This window comes from Anomaloglossus baeobatrachus, chromosome 4, assembly GCF_048569485.1.
Source record: "Anomaloglossus baeobatrachus isolate aAnoBae1 chromosome 4, aAnoBae1.hap1, whole genome shotgun sequence".
Taxonomy (NCBI): Eukaryota; Metazoa; Chordata; class Amphibia; order Anura; family Aromobatidae; genus Anomaloglossus; species Anomaloglossus baeobatrachus.
The window spans coordinates 380264369-380287949 of NC_134356.1; the positions used below are offsets into that span (position 1 = coordinate 380264369).

The window sequence follows — 23581 nt, forward strand, 5'->3', positions numbered from 1 at the left end:
TGTGGTAAAGCAGGGAATACGAGATTGATTAATGAGCGGCCGGCTTTTTCAAAATAGTAAAAGCTGCCGGAGATTTTATAACAGCAATGCAGCGCCGCGCCTTAGATCGGGGAATGGTGAGTATGAGAGAGGGCTCCTCAATTCAGTCACTCAGGGGATTAGCGGTCACCGGTGAGTACTTCAAGGGTGACCGCTAATCAGTACGCGGCACACAGACAGCCGCGGCATGACAATGAAGTCGGGTGAAGTTCACCTGAGTTCATTCTCATCGCGCAATTCTGTCTGCTGTCTGCCGACATGTATCAACGACATTATGCATCACAAACACACACGGAACATTTCACACGGACAACACACACACATGTCAGTTATTTCACTCACGCACACACGGACATTCCACACGCACATACGGCTAGCATATGGGATACACACGCAGGCCACACATACCCTAAAAACGGACCTAAAAAACGGAAAACGTACCCGAAAAACGGCCCGTTTTACACGGACGTGGTTTTCACGGATGTGTGGTTTAAGCCTCAGAAGCAGTGATTGTGCCATGTATATAACAGACCACTGTTGACAATCACTGATTTTCAGTTACTTTGTGCTGTTAATGTTAGCATCATTATTAAAGCTAGTGATTGCCTGCAGCAGTCATGTGGATGTATGGCACATTATAATTGCAGGAAAGCTTAAAGCTTTGGGGAATAATGGCTATTTTTTGTTATTCAATTTCCCTAATGTTACGCTAATTTCTAAATATGCCAGACAGAAAATCTTACAGAAAAAAAATTCCAGCGAAGGTTAAGTTGAAATATAAGATAAAAATTCACCTTTTATTATAAATCTAATTAAAAAACAAAAGTACTGAAGTAATCCTGGCAATACGTTAAGTGCAGTCCATGGTGGAAAAATTAGATAATGCGTTTTGGCTTGAAGAGTCTTCATCACGATTTAAAAAGAGAACGTCCAATGTTTCTGTGTAGCTGGTTATGTGGTCTCTTGTCAAAGAATTAGATTAAGGAGATCTGGCAATATTTTTAATAATAGTCAAGAGTAGAGCTATCAATTAAAGGGGTTATCCATCATTTATCTTGTGGATAGGGCAGCAATATCAGATTTGGCAACTCCACAATCAGCTTTTTTAGCTCTGCAGTGGATGTAAACAGTAGTGACTGCTCCATACACTGTGCAGTGGCTGGGCTCAGATGCAGAAGTTCAGCTCCTATTGAGGTGAATAGAAACTGAGCTGCAGTATCTAACAACAGCCATGATGCAGTGTTAGGGGTACTTTACAGACTACGACATCGCAAGCTGATTGTAGCGATGCCGAGCGCGATAGTCCCCACCCCCGTCGCTCATGAGATATCTTGTGATAGCTGCCGTAGCGAACATTATCGCTACGGCAGCTTCACATGCACTTACCTGCCCTGTGACGTCGCTCTGGCCGGCGAACCGCCTCCTTCCTAAGGGGGCAGGTCGTGCGGCGTCACAGCAAAATCACATGGCAGGCGGCCAATAGAAGCAGAGGGGCGGAGATGAGCGGAACATAAACATCCCGCCCACCTCCTTCCTTCCTCATTACAGCCGGGACACAGGTAAGGAGATGTTCCTCGCTCCTGCGGTTTCATACACAGCGATGTGTGCTGCCGCAGGAACGAGGAACAACATCGTACCTGTCGCTGCAGCGACATTATGGAAATGCCCGACACTGCACCGATCATACAATTTCGACACTTTTGCACTCATTAATTGTAGTAAAAACGATTCACATACTCCGATGTTGACAGCGACGCCGGATGTGCGTCACTTTCGATTTGACCCCACCGACATCGCAGCTACGATGTCGTAGTGTGCAAAGTACCCCTTAATCTGGCAGATATTAAGCAAGTTCTCTCCCTATATGTAAAGTGCACCAATCAGCAGAATTTTTCTATATAACCTGAAGCCAGTGCTATACTGGCACTATCAGGCTGATTCTATACATACCTTTAGTTGTCAGCTAGGATGTATAGTTTTTGAAACACAAACAAGTTAAGCTTGTAAAATGAACAGTTTTTTGATTGGCAGCAAGTGCTGAGCAGCTAATAGCTGGGGTGGGTTTTGATAGTGATTCCCTCCCCCTGCCTGTCCGTCCTCTCACTATCTATTTACGCTAATTCCTTTGTAGAAGGTTGTGGCTATAAATCATGGTGGCTAGAAGTAGCTGTGCTGACGTCATACCCATGTGACCAGAAGGTACGTGGCCTATGTCAACAGAAAAATAATGTTGCTTACAGGTATTAGCTATGTTGGCTGAAGCCCCGCCCCTTCTAGTCACATGGGTATGACATCGGCAACGTTTTTCTAGCCACAGTGATTTAGCCACAATCATTATTAAAACATTTCTATAATGGAATTAGCATAAATAATAGATAAGGGAAGGAACAACAGGCACAATCACTATCAAAAACCCACCCCATCTATCAGCAGCTGCTGTCAATCAAAAATCTGCTAATTTTACAAACTTTACTTTCTTGGATTTCAAAACTTATACATCCTAGTTGACAACTAAAGGTATGTATAGAATCAGCCTGATAGTGCCAGTATAGCACTGGCTTTAGGTTATATAGGAAAATCCTGGTGATTGGTGCAGTTTAAGCAATTGGTACAATAATTAATAGTTAAGAAAAGTAACAGTATATTACTGTACAATGGACCATTTCAGTCATATCTGTAAGAAGGCACACAACACTTAAGGGCATTTTACACGCTGCGATATCGCTATCGATATCACTAGCGAGCGTACTCGCCCCCGTCAGTTGTGCGTCACGGGCAAATCGCTGCCCGTGGCGCACAACATCGCTTAAACCTGTCACACGGACATACCTTCCCTGCGACGTCGCTGTGGCCAGCGAACTGCCTCCTTTCTACGGGGGCGGTTCGTGTGGCATCACAGCGACGTCACATAGCAGCCGTCCAATAGAAGCGGAGGGGCAGAGATGAGCGGGCAAAATATCCCGCCCACCTCCTTCCTTCTTCATTGCCAGTGGACGCAGGTAAGGAGATGTTCGTCGTTCCTGCGGTGTCACACATAACAATGTGTGATGCCGCAGGAATGACGAACAACCAGCGGCATGCACCACCAACGATATTATGAAGGAGCGACATTGTTGATCGTCGCTCCTAGGTGTCACACGTTGCGATGTCACTAATGCCGCCGGATGTGCATCACAAACACCGTGACCCCGACGATATATCATTAGTGATGTCGCAGCGTGTAAAGCCCCCTTAAAACATTTATGTTCTAGACTAAATGTGTATCCTACATCAACAAGAAGAACACAATGGAAGACATTTATTTCAACCAGTGCAACAGAAAAATGGAGCACTTACAGCAATCATTTACATTTGGGGCTTTTATTTTCTAATTCGACATAGAAAGATGAAAGCTTTTATATGGTGGGCTGCTATGGGCGAGTGTTCAATTTTGGTTTGATAAATCTCACTAAACGTATACAATGCAACTCAATAAAGTAAAGATAGAAGAGCAAATCCCTGGCGCAAGATTATACTGCACAAGATGATAATTTCCAGATGCATTTAAGTCAGTAAGGCTTATAAATGGTGTCAGACAGAAGCTGGAAGGTACAAAAAGGAAACCTGACTGCAGGAGGCAACTAATGGATTTTGCCTTTAACAATCATTTATGTTTAAAGAAGGCAGGACCTCCGCTTGGAAGATGTTCCCTGGTGTTAGCCATGGTGCAAGACCTGTCCCTCCGTAAATTCTAAGAAAATATTAACAGCCATTAACAAGTACGCACCATTACATGAAATACTTGAAAATAATTTTAGAAATCTTTTTATTTCATTTTATGTCATACTTTTTGTTTTGAGGCCACCATATTATTATTCTACTCGACATTAGGTGAATAACCAGAAAATGCTTTTGTGTTGTAACTCCTACTAATAATCATGACAGAAACAGTCTTGTAAGCTCACAGCTGTGCGGACTGGAAGTTAGAAAATGAATGTTTTTCAGTATGTAATTTCTTTATAAAAACAAGCCTGTTATTACAAGGTGGATCCACAGGCTTAGGCTCCTTGTTATTCTACAGCATTATTCCAAATGATTTGAAAAAGCTATAAAAATCTGTCCAGCTGTAGGGTTACCAAAAAGTGTATCCAGCACAATCCCCAAAAAGCACAGATGGCTTTATAGCTTTGATACTACAAGAACTATGAATTATGGAAAATTTGACAGAGGAATACAAAAATGAATGTAACACTAATCTATTCTATCTATTCTTTCTATATCTATCTATCTATCTATCTATCTATCTATCTATCTATCTATCTATCTATCTATCTATCTATCTATCTGTCTGTCTGTCTGTCTGTCTGTCTGTCTGTCTGTCTAGTCTCATATTGTCTGTACATGTCCCCTCTGAATTGTAAAGTGCTGCGGAATATGTTGGCGCTATAGAAATAAAACTTATTATTATGGTCGCACACAGAGCACACTGACACTGCTGTATATACATCACAGGAGACGCTGAGGACATACACTTTACTGGGGGGCATACAAATTACTGAGGAGGGGGGTATCCTGCAATGCAGAGGCATATAGCTCAAGAGGGGGAATACAGCTTGGAGGGGTATACAGCACTGGGGTAGAGGGCAACATACAGCTCTGGGGGGTATACAACACTGGGGTGGAAGGGACAGAAAGCTCTGGGGGGTATACAGCACTAGGGTGGAAGGGACATAGAGCTCTGGGTGGTATACAGCACTGGAGTGGAGAGGACATACAGCTCTGGATGGTATAGTACCCTCCCTTGTCCTGCCTTCCTTTGAAGTGTACTCTGTCCGCATATATTCCCCTTCCAACCTCCAAGTGGACCGTCATATACAGACCCTCGGGCCCTACCACTTCCTTTATCGACTAGTTCTCTGCCTGGCTTCTACACTTTCTCTCTGCTGACATTCCCACTATCATCATGGGTGACTTCAACATCCCCACTGACACCCGCTAGTCAGCAGCCTCCAAACTCCTCTCCCTTGCTTCATCTTTTGGTCTAACTCAGTGGTCCACCTCTACCACCCATAAAGATGGACACACATTAGACCTTATCTTCACCCATCTCTGCTCTCTATCTAACCTCACTACCTCCCCTCTCCCTTTATCTGACCGCCATCTACTGACCTTCTCAACCCTGTCCTCCTCACCTGCCCCCCCTGTCCAGCACGTTTCACACCCTCGCAGAAACCTCGCACACGTCAACATACACAACCTTTCTGACTCTATCCTACCACAGTCCTCCATATCTTCAGTCCACGACACAAACAGTGCCACCACTTTCTACAACGCCACTCTCACATCAGCTATTGATTCAGTTGCTCCTCTTGTGCATGGCAGAGTGAGACAAATCAATAGACAACCCTAGCACAACAGCCTCACTAAAAAACTGCGGCAAATGACTAGCGCTGCAGAGCGGCGCTGGAAGAAAACGCACTCCCAGGAAGACTTCACCACATTCAAAAATGCAATTCACACATTTCGCTTGGCCCTTACCTCGGCTAAACAGGAATACTTCAGAAACCTCATATCCTCTTTAACACACAACCCCAAACAGTTATTCAATACTTTCAACTCCCTCCTTCGCCCACCACTGCCCCCTCCAACCTTCCTCATTTCCGCAGAAGAATTTGCCACATATTTCAAAGAAAAGATCGACCAAACCAGACAAGTCTTTTCTGCTCAACCACCACAACCCCTTCATATAACAGGCCACTGCTCCTCCCCCATAAACTTCCTCTCCACTATCACCGAAGAAGAGCTTGCACATCTTCTCTCAAAAGCGCACCTCACCACCTGCGCACTTGATCCCATCCCATCTCCTCCACAACCTCACCACTATCCTAATTCCAGCCTTAACCCATCTCTTCAACCTATCTTTAACAACTGGTACCTTCCCTTCTGCCTTTAAACATGCAACAGTCACACCCATCCTAAAGAAACCTTCCCTCGACCCAACCTCTGCTGCCAGCTATCGCCCCATATTGCTACTCTCATTCGCATCAAAACTCCTGGAACAGCACGTCCATGCTGAAATTTCCTCCCACCTCTCCTCTAACTCTCACTTTGACAACCTACAGTCCGGCTTCCGTCCACATCATTCCATTGAAACTGCCCTGACTAAAATCACAAATGACGTACTTACTGCCAAAGCTAACAACCACTTCTCTATACTCCTACTTCTAGACCTATCCTCAGCTTTTGACACTGTTGACCACTCCCTCCTACTACAGATCCTCTCTTCCCTTGGTGTCAGAGACCTCGCCCTCTCTTGGATCTCTTCATACCTCTCCAACTGCACTTTTAGTGTCTCCCACTCCCACAGAACCTCTTCATCCCGTCCTCTCTCTGTTGGTGTCCCTCAAGGCTCTGTCCTGGGATCATTACTTTTTTCTATCTATACATTTGGCCTGGGACAACTCATAAAGTCCCATGGCTTCCAGTACCACCTATATGCCGATGACACTCAGATCTACCTCTCTGGTCCAGATGTCACTTCTCTGCTGTCCAGAATCCCAGAGTGCCTATCTGCTATATCTTCCTTCTTCTCCTCTCGCTTCCTAAAGCTCAATGTGGCCAAAACTGAACTGATCATCTTTCCCCCATCTCACCTACACTCTCTACCTGATCTATCTTTTACAATAAATAACATCACGCTCTCCCCAGCACCCAAAGTTCGGTGCCTCAGAGTGACCTTTGACTCTACTTGTCCTTTATCCACACATTCAATCCCTCACCACCTCCTGTCGTCTTCAACTCAAAAATATTTCCAGAATCCGTCTCTTCTTCAATTCTCAATCTACAAAAATGCTAGTGCATGCTCTCATAATCTCCCGCCTCGACTACTGCAACATCCTCCTCTGTGGTCTCCCTGCTAACACTCTCGCCCCTCTCCAGTCCATACTTAATTCTGCTGCCCGACTGATCCACCTCTCGCCTCAATACCACCCTGCTTCTCCTCTCTGCAAGTCCCTTCACTGGCTCCCAATCTTCCATCGTATCCAATTCAAACTACTAATACTGACTTACAAAGCCATCCACAAATTGTCTCCTCCATATATTTCTGAACTAATCTCTCGCTACACTCCAAAACGTAATCTCTGGTCCTCCCAAGATCTCCTTCTCTCCTGCTCTCTCATTTGCTCCTCATGCAACCACCTCCAAGACTTCTCCCGAACATCCCCAGTCTTCTGGAACTCGCTGCCTCAACACGTCAGATTATCTACTACACTTGCAAGCTTCAAACGGAACCTGAAAACTCATCTGTTCAAAAATGCCTATAATCTCCAATAACCTTGCTACTGCCTAACCACCGTGCGGAGCTGCCACCCGACCACCGTGCGGAGCTGCCGCCCAACCACCGTGCGGAGCTGCCGCCCGACCCCCACCCCATCTACTGTCTCCTCTCCAAAATCCTTTAGAATGTAAGCCTGCAAGGGCAGGGCTCTCTTCCCTCTGTACTAGTCTGTCTCTTGTAACTTGTATATGTGTTCTGTATGTAACCCCCTTCTCATGTACAGCACCATGGAATCAATGGTGCTCTATAAATAAATAATATTAAATAAATAGAGCACTGTAATGGAGAGGACATACAGCTCTGGGAGGTATAGAAGTATGCAGCCCCCGCATTCCTCCATATATCATAATGCACTCATATTGCTGCACATAATTTAGCGCAGTCTCATATTACTCCATATAATGCACCCGCATATTCCTCCATAGTGTTATGCAGCCCCCATAATCCTCCATGTAGAATAATGCACCAATATTCCTCCATATAATATAATGCACTCCAGATTGCTCCACATAATATAATGCAGCCTCATATTCCTCCATATAGTATTATGCAGCCCCCATGTAGCAGCATTATGCAGCCCCCATGTGGCATCTTTATGCAGCCTCCATGTGGCATCATTATGCAACCCCCATGTGGCAGCATAATGCAGCCCCCATGTGGCAGCATTATGCAGCCCCCATGTGGAAGCACTATGCAGTCCCCATGTGGCAGCACTATTCAGCCCCCATGTGGCAGCACGATGTAGCCCTCATGTAGCAGCACTATGCATCCCCATGTAGCAACACTATGCAGCCTCCATATCATATAATGCAGCCACATAGTCGTCTGGCCACAGTGATTCATACATACTCACTTGTCCTCGTTCCCCTGCTGCTTCGGTCTCCTCAGTGTGTCCACTGTTCTGCCACTCTGACAGCTCAGGACACATGCGCACACACTAATGATGGTATTACGCTCCTCTATACTGAGCTGTCATAGGCAGAGCGCAGACAGACGCTGCAGGAGAATGATGAGAGAGGAAGCACGCCACTCCCTCTATCATCATTGCTTTCAATTGTATGGGCACCTGAGATGCTGATACAATTGAAAGTGTGATCCTCAACGGGTTCATGGGGGCCCACGGGAGGGGGGCCCATGGAAGGAGAGGCACACGGAGACACATGGGACGCACACAGCCTCTCTGACTCATGGGCTCCAAAGTAGCCGCGTGGCCTGCTGCCATTGGTGGTACGCTACCCTGCAGTCTGAGAGTGGGACCCCTCGGCGGTCTAGGGCCCCGGCACTTGCCCAGGTGTGCCAGGTGCTGATGCCGGCCCTGGGCAATGACATACCACTTCAGGGAACATATAACTTTACATGCTATTAAAAAGTTGAGAAACCACTCAAGTTCATGCAAATTGATTAACAGGGCTTGATCCATCAGCCATGTAAGTAATCTGATGTTGATGGATGGGAGCTCTGTGAACTGCCTCCAACCTGACAGAATCCACAACTCTCCTATATGGAGGACTATGTTGGCTCTTTATTCTTTATGCAGGAATATGTGGGGCCATTATTCAGTATAGAGGACTATGTGCTGCCCATTATTCTGAATTGAGGACTATGTGGGGCAAATTATTCTGTATAAAGGACTATGTGGGGCCATTATTCAGTTAGCATTACTATGTGGGATCCATTATTCTGTATTGAGGACTATGTGGGCACATTATTCTGTATATAAGACTATGTGGGTACATTATTCTGTATGGAGGACTATGTGGGGTCCAATATTCTGTTTGGAGGACTATGTGGGGCACATTATTCTGTAAGAAGGACTATGTGAGAATCATTATTCTGTATAGAAGGCTATGTGAGACAGATTATTCTTTATGGAGAACTATGAGGGGCCCATTATTCTTTATGGATAACTATGAGGGGCCCATTATTCTGTATGGAGGACTATGTGGATCCGCCACTAGGTTGGCCTACGACTTTGTCCAAGTTTTTAACTTTGACCCTGTGTGTATTTGAGTTTGCTATCCCTGACCTAATCAAAGAAAGAGCCATAGATGCTTGGAGATAAGTAGCCGTTCTCTGTGCGTCCATTGATCGGTTACAGATTATTGACATGGCCAAACAGGCCATGTTCTGTGGATCAATTCACACCAACTCTGCAAACAACTGAATACAGTACATGAGTCCTCCAATGTCTTCGAAATAACTATCTTCTCTAGCGTATATAGCGATCAACCTGAGCATATAGAAATGGTTTTCCAGCTGGAACAACATGGAAAGATTTAAAGTAATTTTTTTTGTACTCAATTTTAGCTCAACAAATATAGTTTTGAAGGGTTTTCTATAAACTCTTTTACACTTGTATTTTACTGACAGTATTTTTTAGCCTTCATGCTCAATCCAGTAAGTTGCGTCTGTTCTAGTCTGCATGTCATATATCTCTCTTTTCAGTGTAAAGCTACAACAGGTTCAGTCACTGTAACATGATCCATGTCTTGTGCGTAAGTGTTCACTGTTTAATATCAGATGTCAGGTTTAAGCTTCGAAATCCAACTTGAGATTCTTTAGCTTTTAATCTGTTAGCAGATATAACTATATTGCTAAATTCTTTGTTGAAAGGGAGTCTGCAAAAGAGAATTATGAGTGCTCATAGATTATAAAAATGTATCTGTCCCTCTGAATAATGATCAAAATTAAAAGGAAACCATGAAGCAGAAATGATTCATCTGGGAAAGGCCTCACAATGCAGTCCCCTTGGCTGTAAACTGCACATGATTGAATATCCAGCCTTGTTTTACTGTACTGTTTTATTTTATTGGAACAAATGATCCTAGTTGCCCTTAGACACTCCTATATGTACTTGGTCATGCGCTCAAAGTTGGATTAAGGATAAAATGAATGGGGCCAGTCCTAATATGTCTATATGTGTTAACTTACCAAAAGCTTGCATCTGGGTCTAATCTAAACTTTTGGAACTGAAAGTTTTATGGATCAATAAAAAACAACAAAGAATTTAGTGTCATGCATATTTATATCCATTGCTTCATAAGGGAATGTACTAAAATTCAGATATTTATATTAACTTCTTGATGACTTTTTCAAAGTGGTAAGTGGTAAGGTAAGTTGAAAAACAGAAATGTTTATGTGTTCTTCAATTCTTATTGCCTATATAGCATCTAAATATTCAAGCATAGGATCCACCATGCTCCACAAAACTCTTAAAATTTAAGGGAATCTGTCAGAAGGTTTGTGTTATGTAATCTGACAGCAGCATGAGGTAGGTACAGAGAGCCATATTCGAGTTTTCTTTGTTGCAGTTCTAGCAGAGCTCAGAATGTTAATCCCTGTATAACCTGGCCCACACAAACGCTTTCTGTGTACATTGTATACTGACAGAAAGCTGCTAATCAGTACTAGAGGGCACGGTTGCATTTTGAGACATATGGCAATTTGTCCTCTAGTGATAATCTCCTGCTGATAAAATACTGATTGCAATGAAACAGAAAAACACAACTTAGTAAGTGACACATCACTGTAATCAGACTCCCTTCCCCTACATCATGGTGTTCTTAGATTATATTGCAAACCTGCTGACAGTTTCCCTTTAAGATATAATTAATTATGTGTACTACTATAGCATATGGTGACATCAGTATTTTTACTTAGATAAACCCCTGACCTAGGACGTAATGGTAGGTCCTAGGTCATCTACATGTCTTTGATGCGGGTTTACACGCTGAGCTTATATCTTTCGCTGACCATGTTGGCTGATCTGATTGTCCGACATGCATCTAACAGGCACAGGTGGATTGGAGATTTGCAGTCAAATTTTAACCAGTTAAAACCCGCCGTCAATCTCTGACAGCAAGATATAACATGTACCAAAAAGAGGTGCGCCATTCCCTGCTCCCATCAGCGCTCCCATGATATGATTGCAGGGCACCAATGAGTTGTCATGACAGCCAGGGGTCAGCTGATAACCTCTATGTCTGTCATGATGAAGTTCATGTGATGTACTGCTCTGTACAACACAAGAGATCATATGATCGCAGTTTCAAGTCCCTAGGGGACTAGTAAAAACAAGGAAAAAAGTTTTTAAAAGTATGACATAATAAAAAAAACACAAGTTCAAATCTCCCCCCTTTTGCCCCATTGAAAATAAAATAATAATAAAAATAAAAAATACAAATATTTTTTTGTCCATCATAACATTGTACTAAAATGAAACAAAACATTGTATCTACCCAAAAATGTTATCAGTAAAAATGTCAGTTTAAGGTAAAAAAAAGTCATCACTTAACCCCAGATCCTCAAAAATAAAAATGTTACAAACTTCTGATTTTTTTTCACTACTTAAATTGAAAGAAAACTATACATATTTGGTATCTGCTTACTCGTACTGACCTGAGGACTCATACTTCCATGTCATTTTTACCATATAGTGAACATGGTAAGTAAAAAAATAACAAATCTTAGAATTGCACTTTTTGTGCAATTTCACTGCATTTGCATTTTTTTCCCATTTTTCAGTACACTATATGGTAAAATGAATAGTTTCACTCAAAAGTAAAATTCTTCCCTCAATAAACAAGCGCGCCTATGGCTATATTGACTGAAGATTAAAAACATTGTGCTCTTGGAAGAAGGGGAGAAAAAAATGAAAGGGCAAAAATATCCCAGGGCATGAGGGTTAAATTCACATGCAGTATAACACCATACAGTCCTCTTGTCAAGCTACCACTAGCGGGTGCAGGGACATAGGTAGGAATAGAACTCCTAAGTGCAGTTAGACAGAAGCCCACTGAAGGTCGCTAACACAAGAGCAGGGAGAGTGATCAGTCAGGGTCAATGCCGGGATGTCACATCTGTACCAAGGGGAAAACAAGTCAAAGACAGAGAACAGGGCCGAGGTTGGATACAGGAAGAGCAAGTAAGCATAGGGGAGGGAGTGCAGGACATGGAACAGGACCGGAGGACAGGTTAAGCAAAAGGGACAGAGGTCAAGACGGGAAGGAAGGGCAGAGGTAAGGACAGATCGGGGAAATAGAGGTCAGATCACGCCAGGCAAGAGGAAAGGAAGTCAGGCTAAACAGTATCGGGTAGCAGGACAAGTAACAGAGAACTTCTCAGAGGAAGAGTGCATGCAGCACAGCCGGAAATATTACTGGTGGCGTCCCAGAGGTAGCAGCACCCAGGTATGGCGGCGCAACCCCGGAATGAGGCCAGAATGAACAGGCCATTCCCCAGAGACCTAAACCCTAGCAGCAGGATGCTTACACCGGCTCAGGAAAGGCAGAACCATGCATGAATCATGACACCTCGTCCTTCTATAAGCATCCTAATAATAAAAAGAAAGAAAACAGAAAAGGATAATCTTCTGTCCTGGAATTAGGGGTACTTCTGGTAGCATCAAATTATGTGAAGCAGGATTTTGCTGTATGCCCTTTCTTTCTCTCTGTACACTCATGTTTCTAAGCTTCTATATTGTTTCCCTTCTTACAAGCATGTGTCATAATTAAAGGGGAAGCTTGAATTTGATTTGCTACGCACTCATTATAAAACACTTCTACTACATATTTTTTAACATTAGTTCCTGTTTTTCGTTAAAGCGGGATGTTGTAATTAGAGTCATACTAAGCTTCCATATATTGCACTTAGCTCATAGTTTATAAGCCTACTGTACAAGTAATTTATCCCAAAATACTTTTTTTTTACTACCAAATTGAAAGCATATTTCCCAATCTCCCTCCATTTCAAGTTGAATATTTTGCAAATGTATTGCCTTTTATTTGATGAATGCCAAATCATTTCCTACTTCGGAGCTGTTTGTACATTCTATCTACAGGCTTTCATAAACATAAGAAACAAGCAATAACACATCAGTCTTGTTGTCACTTCAAAGTACCTCCATTGATTTCTGTAACATGGATGCATTTCCTGGTTGAGTCCCATGAATGGTTTAAACAAGATATTGAATTTAACATCAATATGAAATCCAATCTGCCAGGTGCCGTGATGGACACGTGATTGAAGAGAAAGTGACATTTGTGTTTATTCCTAGTCAATTTAGATTATGCTGTTGAGGAAGGGTGTAACTATGACTGGAAACTAGAATATTGGTTATCAGAAGAACTTCAGCCTTTAAAGAATGCTATCTTTTTATAGACAGGTAAAGAACTGTTATGACAGTGACAAATATCACATTTTAAATGTGAAATAAAATTAAATATAGCAAGTGTTAAGCGTTACTTAAAGGGAATCTGTCACCTGTTTTTTGCTTCCCCATCTAAGAGCAGCATAATGTAGAGACAGAGACCCTGATTCCAGCGATGTGTCACTTACTGAGGTGTCATGCTGTCATTTGAATAAAATCAATGTTTTCTCTGCAGCAGATCTAGTAGTCCTCTAATGATAATCTACTGCTGATTGATCAGTGATTTTATCAAAACTACACTTAGCAGCCCAGTAACTGACATACCACTGGAATCAGGATCTCTGCCCCTATGTTATGCTGCTCTCTGATTAGTTAGCAAAAACTTGTTGACAGAGTCCTTTTAAATGTACTGCAGGTTATCCTGAAATATTTCAGTTTAACATTGACCATAAGAGCACATGTAGAAAAGTGAAAATTCCTATTTTCTCAAGCTTGCATGTCAGTTTGCTGTCTAAAAAGGGACATGGTCAACAGAATGTGGAGGATTTAATAAAAACTTCCTGTTTTCTAGGGGGCTTTGCTGTGTCACATCATAACCTATCATCTTGCTTTGTCAATTAGAAAGATTGGCCAATACTTTAACATTGATGACCTTATGATACGTCATCAATGTCTGCTCGACACCCGGCACGCTGGCCAATCAGCTGTCTTTGGTACCGGGGATGGCAGTAGGTGGCCGGAAATAATCAGTTCCAGAGTTGCCCCATCAACTGATATTCGCTGCGGCTGGATACTGCACATACGCCTTCTCTTGATTTGAATGGAATATGGATATGCAATCCTTGGCTGCGGATGCAATCAGAAGACAGGTCAGCTCTGGAACTGAGCCTTTCAGGTTTCCAGTTGCTTCTGTCATCTTCAGGAACAGCTAATTGGCCGGTATGTGGGGTGGCAGTCAGACAATAATGACCTATCCTAAGGATAAACCATCAATGTTAAAGTAGTGGATAACCTCTTTAACTGCCATCAGCTGCCAAAAGCACATATAGCAGTGTACTGTCTATGATGGACAAATGAGCATTTCAAAATAGCCACACCAATAAAGTTGAAAAATGTAAAACAATAACCGGCATTATTTCTTTTTAATACACTTATACCTAAATATTGGAACTTAAATCACATACATGACATCAAAAGAAAAAAAAATGTAAGAAACTACTGGCACATACTGTAACTACACACCGATATAGACTACAATAAAACTTGCCAAGACTCATACCTGCCATATTATGACATGAACTTCAATAACCAATCAAAAGAACATTATTTTGCAAGGTAGAACAGTCAAAACAAATCCTCAGCATTGTGGGTGCATAATGAGTACAAGATGATATGACCACACAAAATAAATGAAGAAAAAATAAATGAATGAATAAATGAATGAAACCAATTTACTTCTGAAAGGAACATCAAAGTGTTTCATGTCTATAGCCATACGTGTAGCAGGAGCCATAATTGCATCTAAGATTTTCATTTACCATACTGTGATGTTGTGAACAGGTGGTAAAGTTCCCTGACATTCACCTTTATGTTTTCGGGATGGAAGGTGAGTTAAAAGCCGATAATTCAAAGTGTTCTTTGCTTGATACATTTGTACACACATTTGTATTTCATTCATTTGCACATCAGTCACCAGACAGAAGCATTTTCCAGAACACAGAATTGTTTGTCTGCAATCCTTACCGCTCTGGGCGAAACTTGTGTTTATGTGGCCTTTGCAGATCCCATCGCTGGCATTCTTTTCCTGTTTCTGTGTAATCCATTGGTCCTCTGTAGTGTTCACCATTACAAGTCACACATTCCACTGAAATAATGGAACATTGAACAGGAAAAGATTCATTATCGAGAAGTATTTCAAACAAAAAATTAATACAAATGTAGTTTGGAGAGGTAGAATATATAAAATAACATTATAAGTCTATATTAAGATTTTAGAGAAATTAATAAAGGTGTACTGTATACAATATTGTACTGTGTACTGTGTACGTGCTTTCAGCTTCCCAAGGACATCAGATTTAGCCAAGTAATTGAATGAAGATGAAGAAAGATCTTATAAAAATCATCAGCCAAAAACGTTGACTTGAATTAAACTTCAAATTCTCCATTAGGAATTGCACTTGCATGATATATTATTATGTTTTGTATTTAGGATGTCAAATTAGTTTATATTATTTCCATGGGTTAAATTAGACACAGAAAGCAGAACAAGTTATAATGGCTTTTGTAAGGATCCATCTCTCCTTTGTTAATATGGATCCTATTTCAAGAATTTGCTTTTGCTCTTTTCTTAAGGATAATTGGCAGCACATGGTAACACATATGTTCTGCACTATTCTTGTGTATGTTTGCGCACTTACAGACCTAAAAACAATAAAACATTTATTTATTACCAAGTAAAGAATACAGTTGACTTTCCCCATTTGGAAGCCCCCTCTAAAAAACATAATGGTGAGTTGCCATACAATTTTGGCTGATGCTCTTAAAGCCTGCTTTACACATTGCAATTTTGCATATGATATCGTATGCGATTTGCAATGCCCCCATCGTATGTGTGGCATGTTCAATTTGTTGAACGTGCCGCACAAACGATTAACCCCCATCGCACATACTTACCCGTCCATATGACCTCGATGTGGGCAGCGAACATCCACTTCCTGGAGTGGGAGGGACGTTCGGCGTCACATCGACGTCACGTGGCAACCGGCCAGTAGAAATGGAGGGGCGGAGATGAGCGGGACGTAAACATCCCACCCACCTCTTTCCTTCTGCATTACAGGCCGGGAGCCGCAGGACGCAGGTAAGATCTGTTCATCGTTCCCTGGGTGTCACACACTGCGATATATGCTACCCCGGGTACAATGAACAATCTGACGTTCAATTCATGAGGAATTAACTACGTGCGTACGAAGAACGTTTTACCGTTCAATCGCATGTAGCTGTTACTCACTGCAATGTACCTTACGATGCCGGATGTGCGTCACTTACGACGTGACCCCGCCGACACATTGTAAGATACATTGCAGCGTGTAAAGCGGGCTTTAGAGGACCAAGCCTGTCAATGTATTATTTGGTCAGCCATGGATGGTGACCACACAATACATTTTCCAAAGGAAACTTATGGGTTTCATCGGCAATTATGTAGTACATTGGTGGGGTTAAAGAAGATGAGCCTGAAGAAATCAGTTGATCATTGGGATGGCTTTTAATTCCAAACAAGTTGTACTCATCATGAGACATGTCATTTCAAAACAGTAACATATTTCTTATAGATAGAAAATCTGCCCATTTTGCTGACTATCATGTATTCAAATTAATAAAATTTTATGTAAGAAACAAAGCCGCATTTGTTGCTTTAGTTTAGGTTCATTGATTCACTTCATTATGACCTAAGCTCCTTCATACTTAATGATATGTATATCAATCATGAAGAGAGCTGGGCCTGATCCACGCAGGATAGGTGCCGGCTGTTTCATCTAACCAGTACCAGCCTCAAATAGCATCAATCAGAGCTTGTTACAAATAGTTCTGTTTTTTTTTTCTAAATGTCACAATCAATTATTGACAACTGCATTTACAGTATATTGCACCATTCTGATGGTGTGTCCATTTTTACCTCTATCGGTACCTTGTGAATAGATTGCAATTTCAGTTGGGGGCCTACTGACGGGCTTCATAGGAATCTAAAATTTGCTTTATATATAGTAATAATTTTGTATCAAACGTTTGCAGGTTCAAGTCCCATATAGGACCTAAAATCAGTGTAATATAAAAAAAGTGCTAAACACTAAATAACCCCACTTTCTCCAATGACACACAAATGAATAAGTATATATTTCTTTTTCCGCATCCATAAATGTCCGTTGTATCAAAATATAGAATTGTTTTAATTTATATGGTAAATGCCACAAAGAAAAAAAAATAAATGAAAAAATTGCTGTTTTTGGTACAGTACATCACAAAAGTGAATACGGTAAACCCCTCACATTTTTGTAAATATTTTATTGTATATTTTCATTGTGCAATACTACAGGTATGAGACTTTGATACAATGTAAAGTAGTCAGTGTACAGCTTATATAATAGTGTGAATTGGGTGTCCCCTCTAAATAACTCAACACAGCCATTAATGTTAAAACCACTGGCAACAAAAGTGAGTATACCCTACTTCAAAATGGGCAAATTGTGCCCAAATTTCCCTCCCTGTTGTCATGTGACTCTCTAGTGTTACAAGGTCTCAGGTGTGAATAGGGAGCAGGTGTAAATTTGGTGTTATCACTCACACACTCTCTCATACTGGTCACTAAAAGTTCTACATGGCCCCTCATGGCAAAGAATTTTCTGAGGATCTCAAAAAAAGAATTGTTGCTTTACATAAAGATGACCTATGCTATAAGAAAATTGCCAACACCCTAAAACTGAGCTGCAGCACGGTGACCAAGACAATACAGCACTTTAATAAGACAGGTTTGACTCAGAACAAGCCTCACCATGGTTGACCATAAAAGTTGAGTGCACATCCAGAGGTTGTTTTTTCAAAATAGAGGTACAAGTGTTGCTAGCGTTGCTGTAGATTTTAAAGGGATGGAGGGGTCAGCCTGTCAGTGCTCAGATCATACGCTGCAAACTGCATTACATTGGTCTGCATAGCGGTTCTCCAAGAAGGAAGCATCTTTAAAAGATGTTGTGACCAAGATAAACTTATTTGATTCAGATGATGTCAAGCATGTGTGGCAGGAACTAGGTGGCGAGTACAAAGACAATTGTGTCTTAAGGCCCCGTCACACTAAGCAACATCGCTAGCAACATCGCTGTTAACGAACAACTTTTGTGACGTTGCTAGCAATGTTGCTGTGTGTGACATCCAGCAACAACCTGGCCCCTGCTGTGAGGTCGTTGGTTGTTGCTGAATGTCCTGGGCCATTTTTTAGTTGTTGCTGTCCCGCTGTGAAGCACAGATCGCTGTGTGTGACAGCGAGACAGCAACAACTAAATGTGCAGGCAGCAGGAGCCGGCTTCTGCGGAGGCTGGTAACCACAGTAAACATCGGGTAACCAAGAAGCCCTGTCCTTGGTTACCCGATATTTACCTTTGTTACCAGCCTCCGCCGCTCTCACGGTCAGTGCCGGCTCCTGCTCTGTGCACATGTAGCTGCAGGACACATCGGGTTAATTAACCCGATGTGTGCTGTAGCTAGGAGAGCAGGGAGCCAGCGCTAAGCATTGTGCACTGCTCCCTGCTCTGTGCACATTTAGCTGCAGTACACATCGGGTAATTAACCTGATGTGTGCTGTAACTAGGAGAGCAGGGAGCCAGTGCTCAGTGTGCGCTGCTCCCTGCTCTCTGCACGTGTAGCTCCATGTGCTGGTAACCAAGGTAAATATCGGGTTGGTTACCCGATATTTACCTTAGTTACCAAGCGCAGCATCTTCCACGCGGCGCTGGGGGCTGGTCACTGGTTGCTGGTGAGCTCACCAGCAACTCGTGTAGCGACGCTCCAGCGATCCCTGCCAGGTCAGGTTGCTGGTGGGATCGCTGGAGCGTCGCAGTGTGACATCTCACCAGCAACTTCCTAGCAACTTACCAGCGATCCCTATCGTTGTTGGGATCGCTGGTAAGTTGCTTAGTGTGACTGGACCTTTACTCACAGTGAAGCTTTGTGGCAGGAGTGTAATGGTTTGTGGCTGCAAGATTGTTTCTCGTTATGGGGAGCTACAGTTGATTGAGGGAACTATGAACTCCAACATGTACTGTGATATACTGAAGCATATTATGACCCCTCCCTTCAGAAACTGGGACACACCGCAGTATTCCATCATTACGCAAACACAACTCCAAGATGACCACTACCTTGCTAAAGAAACAGTGGGTAAAGGTGCTAGACTGGCCAGGTATGTCTCCAGCCCTAAACCTTGAGCATCTGTGAGGCATTCTCAAAAGGGAGGTGGAAGAGCTCAAGGTTTCTAGCATCCAACAACTCCGTGATGTTGTCATGGAGGATGGAAGAGGATTCCAGTGGCTCCTGTGAAGCTCTAACAAACTCCATGACGAAGAAAGTTGAGGCAGTGCTTGAAAATAATGGTGATCACACAAAATATTAACACTTTGGGCATAATTTAGTCTTTTTCACTTAGGGGTGTACTCACTTTTTTAGCCAGTGTATTAAGTTATTTATAGGGCCCACCAAATTTACACTGTTATACAAGCTGTACACTGACTACTTTACATTGTATCAAAGTGACATATCTTCAGTGTGCTCTAATGAAAAGATATATGAGGGGCTGCTGATACGTCTTTGTCTTTACCCAAAAAGAAACGAGATAGGATGATGAAACTCTACATTCCACATACTCTCCTCACATCCTCTCACATACTGATGTCAACACACTTCTTACATCAGTATTTCAAGTTCTGTAAGCCTAGCAAAAAGAAGGATTTCAGTTGTGCCTCAAACTAGGCATCCGTAGCAGCTATGGCATCAGAAATGGTGTGATGTTTGGTACCCTTGAGGGGTTCCTTCAGGTTTGGAAGCAGATGATAGTGGGAGGTAACTAGATCTGGTGCATAAGGTGGGTGGTCAACCACCTGGAAGCCCAGCTCCGCCAGTTTTGCCATGGTCGCTTGTGCAGTGTGAGCGGAGGCATTGTCTTGCAGGAACAAGATTCCTTTGGACAGCGCCTGTTGGCCTTCAGAGCTGCCGTCAATTGGTTCAAAAGTTCAATGTAATACCTTGCATTGATGGTGGAACCCTTTTGAATGTAGTACACTAGCAGCACGCCCTCTTTATCCCAGAACACAGACGCCATCACCTTAGTGGCTGATTTTTGCATCCTGAACTTCTTTAGACAAGGAGAACAACTGTGCCTCCACTCTTTGACTGCTCCTTGGTTTCAGGGTCATTCAAATAAATCCAGGTCTCATCTATAGAGACCTGTCAATCTTGGAAGTTCTTATCAATCCGTAAACGCTGACAAATGGCCCAGGAAGTTTTCACTTGCATGATTGTCTGATCTGTTGTCAAACATTTGGGGACCCACTTTGCAGATAGCTTCCTCATGTCCAATTATTCATGGATAATGACTCAAACACGTTCATGGGAAATCCTCATAATGTCTGCTATTGATTTAGCTGAAGTTCATCAATTTTCCAGTATGAGTTTGTGCACAGCATCGACGATCTCCAGAAGAGCAACCACTATCGGTCATCCAGGATGTTCCTCAGCATTGGTACTGAAGTGGCCTGTTTTAAATTTGGCAACCCAGTTCTTAACTGTGGAATATAAAGGGCATTGATCCCCAAAGTCTGCAACATATCACCAAAAATATTATTCACGGACTTTCCTTGCAGAAACAAGAATTTTAGCACTCCTCTGCTCTCAGTTGCTGTGAATATCACATTAGATTCCGCCATTTTGTTTTCCCGCATGCGTAGAACACTGTTGCCATAAGCAACAAACACAAAATTTTGAAAAAATTGCTTAATTGATTAAATATCTTTACTCAAAGTTGCAGAAATGCAATGCACTTTGATTGATGAGTGCAACAGGGGCAAGTCTTTGTGGGTCAGGTCCTTAGCGTTTAGTCCACGTCCGACAGCCTTCTTTATTTGAATATTGTGCCGCACTGTCATTGCTCGTATTGGTGGCGCATGTGCATTGCCACATTAATTTTGTCTTCATCAAAATGTCGCTGGAATCCGCGCATGCACATACCACGTTTTCCGGTGCCGTTTTATTGAAGACGCTGTGGTGAAGACTATGATAGGCATCAGCGTGTACACAGTTTTTCTTTTTTTACATCTGCACACAATCCCCTGCCGCCCATAATCTTCACAGCAATGTCTTCAATAAGATGGCACCAGAGATTGTGGTGTGCACATACGTGGACTTTGGCACCATTTTAATAAAGACAAAATTACTGCAGCAATGCACACATGTCACCACTAACAGCAATGGCAGTGGGGCACGATAGTCAAATAAAGAAAAGGAGGCAAGCAAGGAGGACACCGGAGAAGGAATAAACGCTGAGGACTACACCCACAAAGGCCCAAACCCGTTGCACCCATCCATCAAAGTGCAGTGCAACTTTGATTAATGATATTTCATCAACTAAACAACCCATCTTTCTACAACAGGTATGCCTAGATTCAACATCTTAGTGCCAGTATGGCACTGTCGTTAGTTCTTATTGCAAAATCCTGGTGGTTGGTTCTCTTTAAGATTCTTTTCAACAATAAGATATTTCAAATCCCAGTCAATTAATTGGTGGTTTGCAAAATCTAAATCTTTACTCATTGCTACTAACACGCCCACCCCAGGGTTGGGGGATTCAGAACCTGGCCGGACTAGTCCGGGGACGTCAGCTGTGGCAGGGTCTGGGACCGTGACCCCGGCAGTGTCTTTTGGAATAAATAATAAATGGGGTTTTAAATAAAGGAAAATAAAAATAAAAGAGTGTTTGTCGACTATGCCACTTGTGGTGTGCGGCCAGGTTATTTGGGGCCGCCGCTGTAGGTCTCTGCTGGGGCTGATGGAGTGATGCAGCCTGGATAGTTAGAGCCCTCCGCAAGCAGGGACAGGCTCCAGCAGTGGATAATGGGGGTTGTAGTGAGTAAACAGTCTATGTGAGTGCACGCCATCAAGGAAACAGTCCACACCAGTATTGTAGTTTCACTTGCCTTGTTTACTTTTCTGTGGTGGTACCTGAAGCCGCAGGTGCCGGTCCCAGGTGTATCCACTCCCCTTGTTCTCCATGCCAGCTGTGACCTGGGATCGCTGTCCTCCATGCACACTTGTTGTTGATGGGCTCCCGTGGCCTAGAGCTACTTGGGAACCCCTCTGTTTCTCTTGGTCCTATTGCAGTTAGTCTGTGAGCTTGGTTCCGTCCTTCCACAGACACGCTGTGGTTCCTGGAGTCTCGTACTTCCACAGGGAGCCCACAGGTTCTGGAGTTCCCGGTTCCTCACCTCACGGTCCTCTCTCCTTTTCACAGCACTCCGTTCTCACTGTAGATCTTCTTCTGTCTTTATACTTTCTACTCCTTCCGACTACTACTCCCCCCCTCCTCTCCTCCTCTCCTTTACTTCCTTCTTCACATCATTCTCTGACTCACTTTCTACAGGTTCTCCTATTTTATTTGTCTGTGGAAAAGAGAGTGCACATAGGGTCTTACCAGGTATGAGATTTTACAAATAAGGTGCCAAAGGCACACTCACATGCTGCAGTTGTGACAGGCACAACTCCTTGAAGCACATATATCAAAAATGGTCAGCCGCAGCCCCGAAATAAATGGTGAACAGTAAGGATAAAAAAAGAATCAGGTTCAATGCTGCGCTAGAAACCACATGAATCCAGGGATGTGTATTAAAAACCTTTTTTTTTATTTCTGCAGGTCAACGCATTTCAAAGACATATCCATATTCTTCATCAGGACATAAGAAAAAATGTGTCCTGATGAAGAAGACAGATATGTCTTTGTAACGCGTTGACCTGCAGAAATAAAGAAAATGTTTTTAATACACATCCTTGGATTCATGTGGCTTCTAGTGCAGCATTGAACCTGATTCTTTCTTTATCCTTATTGTACAGACTCTCCTGACAGAGACTGCTTCCTAAAACTCTCCCTAACAGACTGCACACCACTTCCTCCCGTCTTTTCCAACTGACCACTGGCCCCTCCCCCTCACTGGGTCTCTCCCTACAGGCTGGGTGGTACTATCCAATCAGTGCCATCCTCTTTTACCTGTTACTAGGCAGTCTCCAAGGTTAGTGTTAGGGTTGTGTGTGTGGCCTGAAGGTACTGGTGCGTTTGCTCTGACACGGACATTCCGGGGTTTGGATTTCCACGGGTTACATTTGTGGCACATGGTACCTCAGGGGTGCTACACTACCATTAACAAGCAGTGATTAATGTACACAACTATTCCTCAAAAGAGGGATTAACTATTACGATCTAACATCAGCCTAAAGCTGGTGTCACACACAGCGACAACGACAACGACGTCGCTGCTACGTCACCATTT

At 42.8% G+C, this 23581-nt stretch overlaps 1 protein-coding gene across 2 annotated transcripts in view; it reads right to left on the minus strand.

The window, feature by feature from the left end:
• Positions 1–23581, minus strand: part of HGF (hepatocyte growth factor) — a 262687-nt gene that overhangs the window by 161621 nt on the left and 77485 nt on the right. For both annotated transcript variants that reach the window (XM_075342579.1, XM_075342578.1), the window contains exon 6: positions 15249–15369. In XM_075342579.1, coding sequence (XP_075198694.1) covers positions 15249–15369 — 121 coding nt within the window. The remainder of the gene's footprint in view (positions 1–15248; positions 15370–23581) is intronic.